General features: G+C 29.5%; 2 protein-coding genes across 2 annotated transcripts; both read left to right on the top strand.

Annotated features, from left to right (window-relative positions):
* The first annotated feature begins 399 nt into the window (after positions 1–399).
* On the top strand, positions 400–4,510 carry LOC133800097 (uncharacterized). The gene is made up of 7 exons (XM_062238069.1): positions 400–415; positions 1,175–1,587; positions 1,675–1,735; positions 1,838–2,033; positions 2,223–2,743; positions 2,835–3,044; positions 3,234–4,510. The coding sequence occupies exons 1-7, from the start codon at positions 400–402 to the stop codon at positions 4,508–4,510; spliced, it is 2,694 nt and encodes an 897-aa protein (XP_062094053.1).
* Positions 4,511–4,528: 18 nt separating this feature from the next.
* On the top strand, positions 4,529–5,128 carry LOC133800096 (uncharacterized). Its single transcript, XM_062238068.1, has one exon. It carries the CDS (start codon positions 4,529–4,531, stop codon positions 5,126–5,128), a length of 600 nt encoding a protein of 199 aa, XP_062094052.1.
* Positions 5,129–11,376: the final 6,248 nt, after the last annotated feature.

The following is an 11,376-nucleotide window of genomic DNA, read 5'->3' as shown; positions in this document are numbered from 1 at the left end:
ATATTTATACTAGGGTTTGGTAGGTAGGGTTTGATTATTGGGCTTCAATTAATTAGTTTGGGTTTGGGCTTTAATTAATTAGTTTGGGTTTGGCCAAATAATGTATAATTTTTACCACCAATGATGTTAAAATCTACCCAAAATTTATACTACAAAAGATTTATAACTAAAAATTAATAGTCAAAATTTATAAATAGGTAAACAAAATTATTTTTTATATATATTTAAATTAATTAAAATGAAATAAACTAGGTATACAAAAATTGGAATATATTATTATCATCATATAATATTAATAATTATTTAAATACAAAATCAACGTTCAAATAGGTTGATTTAGTATTTATGTCATATTTTATCATTTTTAAATTTAGTTAAATAGTATATTTAAAAACATATATGACATATATGCATTGTAATTTTATCTTTAATAAGTAACGTCCAATTTTATTAATAATAGTAGTGTTTAAATATTTATAATAATAATAGGGTTTTGGGTTTTGAGTTTAATATTAATGTGGTCTTACAATTCACCCAAAATTTATAGTACAAAATATTAATAACTAAAAATTTATACCCAAAATTTTTAACTTATATATTTAAATTAATTAAAATTAAATAACCTAAGTGGACAAAATTCGAAGATATTATTATCATCATATAATTTTAATAATTAAGTTATTTTGGAAAATAAATTAGATATATATTATTAATAATATTCATAATATATAAATTGTATATCTTAATAAATATATAAATGTTATTGTTATTAATTTCCATATATATATATAAATTTAACTTTATTATTATTATTATAATTTTACTTTTAGGATTACACTCATTTCTATTCACCTTCAACACTTGAGTGCTATCAGGTTAGTATTAAAATATTAATTTTTTATTATTACATACATAATTGGAAGTTGCTTGGAATATGAAAATTTAGTTAATTAGTACATTTGAAAACATATTTTATCATTTAATTATTTATTCTATACTATGATATGATATATTTGTTATTTTTTTCCTGTAGAAATATATCTCGCAGTTTAAACATATACTACATTCATTGACATAATGGGAAATTGAAAGATTTCATTAATAATAGTTTAAAAAAATTAGAAACCTAAAAAAAATTATGAACTTTATATTTGAAATTTTTTCCATTTTGAAGATCATGACAAACCACCTACAAGAAGAATTTCATATAAAGATTTTTCGGAAGAAAAAAAGGAAGAAATTCGTAGAAAACAAAGAGAGAGATATGCTAAACAGAAAGCATTAAAAACTAATTCAATTCGTATAAATGATACTAAATCATCAAATAACGATGATTTGGACACATTTGATAATGATCGTACGACAGTATTGATTACTCAATATTCAAATATTGGTGTTCAATATACGAACAATATTGAACATGTTAGTCCTCTTCAAAGAGTATCAAAGAGACAACGAAATTCTCTTACTCATACTGACATCAATGAAGAGAGATCGTCTCGTGAAGTCTTAATCTATCCCAATCGTGATCGCACCAGGCTAATTCATTTAGAGCCAAATTCATCTATAAATGTATTTATCCAACAGGTTTCCCTGAAATTATTTTTCTCAATAGTCTAATTCAACCATCCTTCTATTCGTTTTTCTTAACATTTCAAATTTTTTTATGAATAGGACCCATATGTTGTTCGACAGGATGTAATCTATGAAACAAACATACCAAGACCTTGTAGGGGTAAGGAATTAATATAAAATTAGTTAGTTTTTCAAAATTATTCATCAAAACAATATGGACAGTTTCATTTTGTTTTCTAATTAGTCATTCTCATCAAAATAGGCCAATCGCATACGCGTTCTACTGGATTTAGACAATTGCTAAAAGTAGTGCCATCTGAACCATATTCACTTCCATTAGTGCCTAGCTGTCGACATTGTAAAGCAAAGAGAATCTGCCATGAAACAACTGGGTTTTGTTGTGCTGATGGAAAATTTTCTCTAGCCACAAATAATGTACCAAATGAGCTTTATGCGTTGTTTACATCCAACAGTAGTGAATCTCAACATTTCTGAACATACATTCGAACTTATAACAATAAGTTTGTGTTTACATCGTTCGGTGTTAATTTTGATAAAGAACTCTGTCGAAGAAATAGAGGAATATATACTTTCAGAACCCAAGGACAAATCTATCACTATATCAACGATTTGCTCCCTTCCAATAGTCATCCTTCTTATCTCCAATTGTATTTCTACGACACGGAGCATGAATTACAAAATCGAATTTCTGATTCAGACAGAAGGGAGCCATCAATTGTAACCCAATTCATCAATATTCTTCATATCAATCCTTATTCTATTTTTTTTCGTTCACTTGGAGATATCCCTGATTTGGAAAAACAAATCATTCATATAAAAACAGATGCTGGGCTTGATCAACATGTATTCAATGCCCCTACATCCTCACAAGTTGCAGCGATATGGGTCGAAAATGATGATAGAGATCAACCAAGAGGACGTAACATTCTTGTGTATAACCATTTTGGTGGAAATCATAAAGTTCAGTATTACTTTGGGTGTTATGATCCACTGCAATATCCAATATTATTTCCTTTCGGTGATACTGGTTGGCATCAAGGGATTCAAAGGATTAGAGGAAGCAGATCAAAGTACAACGAAACAAACCCATCAATAAATCCTCAAGAATCAGCCACTGCACAAGAACTACTTGCAACAGAAGAGCGAGGTTAGACTATGGTATTAAAAAATTTAGAAAAATACATTTAGTATATATACATCCAAGTTAGTAACATTTCCTTGACATTCATCTTTTGTAGGATTAAACCAACAAAGAAAGTGCCCAATAGTTTCATGTCGCGAATATTATTGCTACAAGTTGCAAATAAAAGAAAATGTCAGATCAATTTTGCTGCTTTCTGGTCGATTATTGCAGCAGTTTGTAGTTGATATGTATGTGAAGATCGAGACCTCAAGACTAGATTATTTTAAAGGCAAGCAACAACATATTCGATCAGAGTTTTATCAAGGTATTGTTGATATAATTACACTTGGGGAAACAAATCCTTCTAATGTTGGGAAACAGATTATACTCCCATCTTCTTTTATTAGAGGACCAAGAGACATGAGAAAAAGATATATGGAAGCAATGGATTTAGTTCAACGTTACGACAAACCTGACATTTTCTTAACGATGACATACAATCCAAATTGACCAGAAATTACAAATGAACTAAGTCCACACGAGGAGAGTCAAAATAGACCTGATTTGGTTGCTCGAGTCTTTCATGCAAAATTGGAAGAATTAAAGGACCAGTTATTCAAAAGGCAAATATTCGGAAAAGTGTTAGCATATGTCTATGTTATTGAGCACCAAAAAAGGGGTCTTCCGCATGCCCACTTATTAATTATCTTACAAAATGAGTGGAAACTCCATGCACCAGAATCTTTTGATGAGATCGTATCAGCAGAGATACCTGATAAAAATACAAACATCCACCTCCATAACGCTATTGTGAAGCACATGATGCATGGACCATGTGGAGTATTGAATCCATCAAATGTTTGCATGAAAGGAAATCGTGGATGCAAAAGTAATTATCCAAAGAATTATGCATCTGCAACAACTGTTGGAAACGATTGCTTCCCAATATATAGGCGTTCAAACAATGGAATGACTGTGAAGGTTCGAGGACAATATCTAGACAATCGTTGGGTTGTTCCATACAACCCGTATCTCCTTGCAACATTTGACTCTCACATTAATGTAGAGATTTGTTCTACAATAAAAGCAGTGAAATATCTTTACAAGTACATTTATAAAGGTCATGATCGTGTCACTTTCAACTTGGTTTCTGAAACAAACAATCAACAAGTTGATGAAATCCAACAATTCCAGTCAGCCCGATGGATTGCTCCCCCAGAAGCAATGTGGAGAATATATGGATTTATTATCAATGAGATGTCCCCAGCAGTGTATAGTTTGCATTTACATTTGGAGGATCAACACCTGGTCACTTTCCAAGCAAACGACGATCTAATTAACATCCTCAATTTAGACCGTTCTAGGAAAACTATGCTAACACAATTCTTTGCATTAAATCGAGTAGATGAAAATGCAAAGAAATTACTGTACAAACAAATTCCAGAATATTATGTTTGGAACCATCAACACAAAGAATGGACTCCCCGAAAAATGAAAACAGTCATAGGTCATATTGTTACAGCAAATCCATTTGAGGGTGAGCGTTATTTCATGCGGATATTGCTAAACCATGTAAAGGGACCGATGTCCTTTGAAGATCTTAGAACAGTCGAGGGCATTTTGGCCCCCACATTATGTGAGGCAGCAACAATGCATGGTTTGTTACAAAGAGACAGTAGCTTAGAAGACTGTTTACATGAAGCATCTTTATATCAAATGCCATCCAGTTTGAGGCGACTGTTCGCAACAATATTGGTATATTGTAATCCAACCAATCCAAGAGACCTTTGAGAACGTTTTGAAGAAGATATGTCAATTGATTTCAAATCTTCAGAAGATTCTACATCGACTGCAAGATATCATGTATTAAGGTCAATCTCTTCTACAATTGAATCAATGGGGAAAAACATTAACTCTTACCATCTTCTTGATGAAGACATTTCTTTCGATGGAAATGAATTTCAATCTAGAGAAATCGATGATGAGTTGGGTGTTGAAATTCCAGAAGAAGATATTACATCTTCAAGATCACTTAATAGCGAGCAACAACAAGTGTATAATGTAGTGTTGGAAAAAGTTTTATCAAACCAAAATGATGCATTCTTTGTATATGGCCCAAGTGGGACAGGGAAAACATTCCTATACAGGGCACTTCTGGCAACAGTACGATCAAGAAACTTGGTAGCACTTGCAACTGCTTTATCAGGTGTGGCTGCATCTATACTTCCAGGAGGTCGAACAGCTCACTCACGCTTTAAGCTTCCACTTGATACTGACGAAAAAACCACATGTTGTGTGAGCAAACAAAGTGCACTTGCAAACCTTCTTCGTGCAGCAAAATTAATAATATGGGATGAGGCACCGATGACAAGAAAACAACACATAGAGGCATTAGACAAAATGCTATGAGACATCAATGATTCTGACGTAGCCTTCGGTGGAAAGGTTGTTGTTTTCGAGGGAGATTTTCGACAAGTATTGCCTGTGGTCCGTAAAGGAACTAGACAAGAGCAGGTTAATTCCAGTCTGGTTCATTCTTACTTGTGACCTACATTGACTAAGTTTCAACTAACTGAAAATATGTGAGCAAGATTAGATCCAATGTTTTCAAATTATGTGTTATCAGTAGGTAATGGATTGCCACCCACCACAAAAGATGAAATCATCAAAATACCAAATGGGATGCTTGTTCCCTATGATGATGACAAGACTTCATTAGATCACTTAATACAAGATGTTTTCCACAACATTCAAGATTATTCAGGAAATATGTCAACTATGATGAACCGGGCCATACTAACACCAAAGAATAGTTTTGCGGATGAAATAAATGCATTGTTAATACAAAGATTTCCAGGTGAAGCCCAGCGATATTACAGTGTAGATGAGACAATAGATAAAACTGAGCAATCAGTTATGGAAGATTTCTTAAACACATTAATGCCTAATGGACTTCCGCCTCATGAATTATTACTAAAGAAAAATTGTCCCATCATGCTCCTAAGAAACATTAATCCTTCAGAGGGACTATGCAATGGAACCCGTTTGATTTGTCGGGCTTTCGATCGAAATATCATAGATGCTGAAATTGCCGTTGGACATCATATGGGAAAAAGAGTCTTCATTTCAAGAATACCATTCTTACCAAATGTGGATGATAATAGTGGTTTTCTGTTTAAGCGAACTCAATTTCCTATAAGATTAAGTTTTGCAATGACCATAAATAAGTCACAAGGCCAAACATTAGATTATGTTGGGATTTATTTACCACAACCAGTATTTTCTCATGGCCAATTGTACGTGGCTTTATCAAGGGCAAAGACACGTCTACAGTGAGGATTTTAATTCGACCAGTGACTACTGATAAACTTGACAAAAACTACACCAAAAATATTGTGTACATAGAATTATTATCAGCATCATGTTTAAATTAATGTTTACGTAAGTAATATTCATAGATTTTATTAATCTATTTTCAATCCATTATTTGATAAATTAATAATTCAAATACATTATATTTATGTGTGTAATATTCTTTTATCTTTACAGGAAAAAATGTCGACAATATGTACATCGATCAACAAGATCACACCAAATACAAAACCCTGGAAAATCAAGATGATTGTGGCAGATAAATCTCCAAAGCGAACAAGTCGTTCCTCAGTAGTCAAATACCAAAATCTAATATTAATTGACCAACATGTATCATGTTTGTTATAATATATATTAGTTTGAAAATTACTAATACTCTCCTAAATGAATGTAGCATACCTCTATTTATCATTTGCAACTCATATAATACAATATTAAACATTATTTCTTAAAATTTTGGTTCAGGGGAATCGAGTCCAATCAGTAATTTATGGAACAGATATTGACTCTAGGGAGGACACTTTAAAATTGTTTCACTCTTATTATATCAGTGACGCACTTGTCAAAAATGCCAACCCAAGGTACAAGATTGGATCATATGAATATGATTGGACCCTCAACTCAAGAACACTAATAGAAGATGTAGAAGAACAAGACAATCAAATAGATGCGCCAAAATATAGCATCGTTCCATTTACAGACTTGCACTCTTACAAAGACTCAGCTGAACGAATAGGTATTTCAAATTTAATTCATATACAAATTGATTATCATCAAAATAACCATTTTCTTATTTCAATATGTAGATTTCTTAGCTGTTGCAATCCAGATTGAATCAACAAAAGAGATAACCACAAAATTTCAACAACAAACAATCCAAGAGATATATCTTATCGATGAAAGGTAAAAAAAAAAACATACTTTCAATTACATTTAGTATTGATATTACTTTACAAAATGTACACTAACATTTTTTATTCAATCTAATTTGTCAGCTTCAACCAAATAAAATTGACTATGTGGGGTCGGTTTATTCAAGACGAATGCAAAACAATAACAAAAATTATTGAAGAATACCCAATAATATTGGGAACACAAATAGTTGTTCGAACATATAGAGATACTTACAAATACATAACTTATATATTCTTATATCTTTGATATACTTTCATTAATATAAATCTCAAATTGAACACAGGATTTTCCTTATCATCACGTTCATCAAGTACTTTTACAATCAATCCTCAAATTCCAGAGGCAACTGCAATGAAGCAATGGTAATACCCCCATATTAAAATACACATATTGCTCAAATTACTTTACATTTAGTTATATTATTTTCATACAATCTTCCTATATTTATTAACTTTTATTACTATTCCCTTTTTATTCTAAAAGGCGAATAATAATACACTGAAAATCAAAAGTATCATTGAAACGTCATTGACACATCTATTTACTACTATATCATCTACTGGACTTCAAAAAACCGTCAAAATTCGTGATATTCCCCGTGCAATGAAGGCTTTGCAATCTATGGAGGTAAATATTACTTTTTTATTTCAATTTAATAACAAAGTACAATTATTAACTTTCTAAAGAAATATTCTTATTTGATGTAGAAAAAATACTTTTGGATAGAAGCAAAGATAAATATAATTGATTTTGCCCAAATGTACTATTACATGTCGTGTGCGACATGCCATAGAAAAATACGACATAAGTATGACGAAATAATTGTTTGTGAAAATCCAAACTGCAAACAGCGAGGCACCCCTACACCACAGTGAGTACATTTTATTTAAATTTCTAAATAAATTATAAATTTTAAAAAACTAATATTCACATTAAAACTAATATATTTAAATAAATTTTAAGTGCTAGGGCATATGTGCAACTAGAAGATGATACTGGAAAGTTCGATGCTGTTATGTTTGGAGAAGTAGTAGAAAAGACATTTGGTAGTTCTGCAGTCCAGTTGATGGAAAATTCTACACAGGTAAGAATAAATATTACTACATTTCAAAATAATACATATGAAAAATACCATAATTTATATAAATTAACTCTAAATTGTTCTTGTAGGAAATTCCTCAACACATTGAAATTGTTACAAATAAATTAGCAACAAAAAAATGGACAATCAAATTGTTCGAAGATGAAGAAATAATGAATAATGTGAAATACAAACATTTCATTATTCTCTCAATTGAAGCCAAACAAGATAACAACAAGGATGAATTATCATCCTAAACTACAAAGACAAATTAATCTCTTTCTTCATTTTTTTTAATTATTTATTTATTTAGACAAAATCACATTCTTTATTAAACTATATAAAAAAAAAAAAATTATTTACAATGTTATTATTTGAATTCCAACAATATTTTTAGTAATATCTTTATGTCATACATTATATTAAATATTGTCTTTTAAAATATATGACACTAATTATAGGAAATTTATTCATTTGGAACCCGTATTTTTACAAAATATCATTTTGGTACTCTTTTTTTCAATAATCAATCATATGGTACTATTTATTTCAAAATCATAGATATTTAGTATCTAAACTCAAATTTCATAAATACAATTTTTATCAATATGATCAAACTGTCATCAATTATATGTAATTAAGTAATTAAATTTATATTTGGAACTCATATAATTTAGAGAAGTTTTATTAAATTGGTAAAATTATATCAATTAAATACATAGTACCAAATGACTATTAATGTAAATATAGGGTAGCAAAACGATACTTCACAAAAATATACTGTACCAAATGATTACCTACCCTTGATTAAATAATAAAATTTAATACAAAAGCTATAAAATAAAACTAAATTCACATATTTTCTTAATATAACTAAGCAAAAGTGCATTGCACGTTGCTTTCTGCTAATATATATATATATATATATATATGATTAGTGATTGAATAAAATACTTCATTGTTATGCTTAGTATATATTTGGTGCAATTGTTGAGGATGGAACTGGTGTAAATATCATCATTATTTCTTTTTTTTTTTTTTTAAACTATGAGTTGGAAATGCTCTATATACATTAAACTGTATTTTTTTTTAATAATGCTATCATAAATGGTTGTTGGGGCCAAGCCCACCTCAAAATTTTGAAAAAAAAATTATGAAAATTTATTTGTGTTTGCGCCCTCCTTAAAAAAAAATTATTTTTTAAAATTGGCCCCCCTTCAAATACATCATTAATTCTTAGTTACGGTTCCAAGTAAAACAATAGATATTGGATTATATTAGTGGAGTGGAGATACTAAGGGTTGTTTGGTATGATGTAAAGTGAAGGTAGGAATGAAAATGTATGATTGGTTTGCGATTATAAAATTATATTTTTGAAAAGTAGGATTTTTAAATGAAAATCTGAATTTAGTTACTAAAAATATATTTCTGAAAATGTGATTGGTTCAATATCAGTAAACTGTTTTTTAGTTTTAAAAAACTGAATCTGTTATTGGTATTAAATTTGAAAATATAACAGAAACTGAATATGTGGGATTTTGGAAAATAATTTCACAAAAGTGAGACTTTTCTCGTTTTCAATTTTTCTTAACAAATTTTGGATACAGATTTGAATTTGATTTTAAAAAATAAACTACCAATCACTAATTATAATGGGTCTCACTAATTTTAAGTATTTAAAAACATAAAATTGAATCTCAATAGGATATCAATCAGACCCTAAAATACTTTTTATATTTAATTCAATTTCTTAGAGTGTAAAGTTAATAATTTTTGTGTGTCTCATATGTATTTTAATAATAAATTGAACTATTTTATACACTTGAGTTTCATATTACTTTTATTCTAAGTCTTTCTACATTTTTTATAGTAACTCAACTACTCAAAACAATAACTGCCAATTGAAAAAGTCAAAAATAGAAGATTTCGTAAGATGAAGATATATATATATATTTATTTATTTATTGAACTACTAATCTATGCACAATATACATTATGTATTGCTTTCATGCTTATCCTTATACTAAGAATAAATACATATATAATACACTGTAAATTTTCAATGCATTAATAATTACCCTCTTTTGAGTTTTGATGACAGCTCATATATATATCCTACGCCATTGTATCATCATTCATTATCCGTTGTTATCCACTTTGAATATTCTGATCATAACTCCATAATTAACCTTAATTAATTTGTTTAGGGATATGTAGTATGCTTATTATACAAACAAAAAAATTATTAATCATTCCCATAAGAAAGAAAACGACAAATAAAAAGTAGATATAACACTTTGACTTACTCATAATGACTTATTAAAAAAACAAAGAACATATATATTTATTATATTTAAAATCAAGAGATGGTGATTTTCATGGTCATGCAAATGCAATATAATACATATAATACAATATTACTACTAATAATTTGCAATTAATGTGGATAATAGGCCATGGAATTGGAATATATGATCCTATGTGTCAGCAAAATCCATTAATTGTTTTTTTTAGCAAAACCCGTTAAATTAATTAATAATACTTTTACTTAATTAGTCTAAACTTGAGTTGCGCGTGGATGGCTTCATACAAGTGTACAAAAGATGATAATAATATTCTCATCAGCAAGCAAATTAAAACTAAAATTTGGCCTCTAGCTTGGAGAAAAGGGCAAATGATCGTAAAAAGCTAGGGCTAATTAGCTTAACAAACCCATTATTATTGATAGAAAATAATTAAAGAAATGTGCATCTTTTGGTGTATATGTACAACGAATGAGAGAATAGTACATATAATACCTAATAAGCTAAATATATACATATATAAACATTTATATTAGGCCATGAATTAAAGTATGCTTACAAGATTTTCCAATATAGCTGATGATCGATTTGACCCTCTTAATGACCAATATACCAAGTTCTTATATATATATATATATATATATCAATTTTTTTTTATTGGGGCTTTACTTTAAGCTCTACCGGAAGGGCTCTTAGTGTTTCTCGACCCGTGAACAGTTTTTGGCGCGACTTTTTTTTATGAGCGTGTATATTGTAGCTATTTAGAGCATCCTGCAAATTTTCAGAAAATTCCGAATAGTTTACAGTACCGAAAACTAGGTTCAAACATGTTGTTTTCCACGCGCATAAAAAAAATTAGTCACACGTGCATCAACATGTTTGAACCCAGTTTTCAGTACTGTAAACTATTCGGAATTTTCTAAAAATTTACAGATGCTCTAAATAGCTACAATATACACGGTCATAAAAAAAAATCGCGCTGAAAA

Source organism: Humulus lupulus, chromosome 9 (assembly GCF_963169125.1).
Source record: "Humulus lupulus chromosome 9, drHumLupu1.1, whole genome shotgun sequence".
NCBI classification, from domain to species: Eukaryota; Viridiplantae; Streptophyta; class Magnoliopsida; order Rosales; family Cannabaceae; genus Humulus; species Humulus lupulus.
The sequence above is the reverse complement of the archived record's forward strand: the minus strand, read 5'-3'. Positions and strand labels throughout refer to the sequence as shown.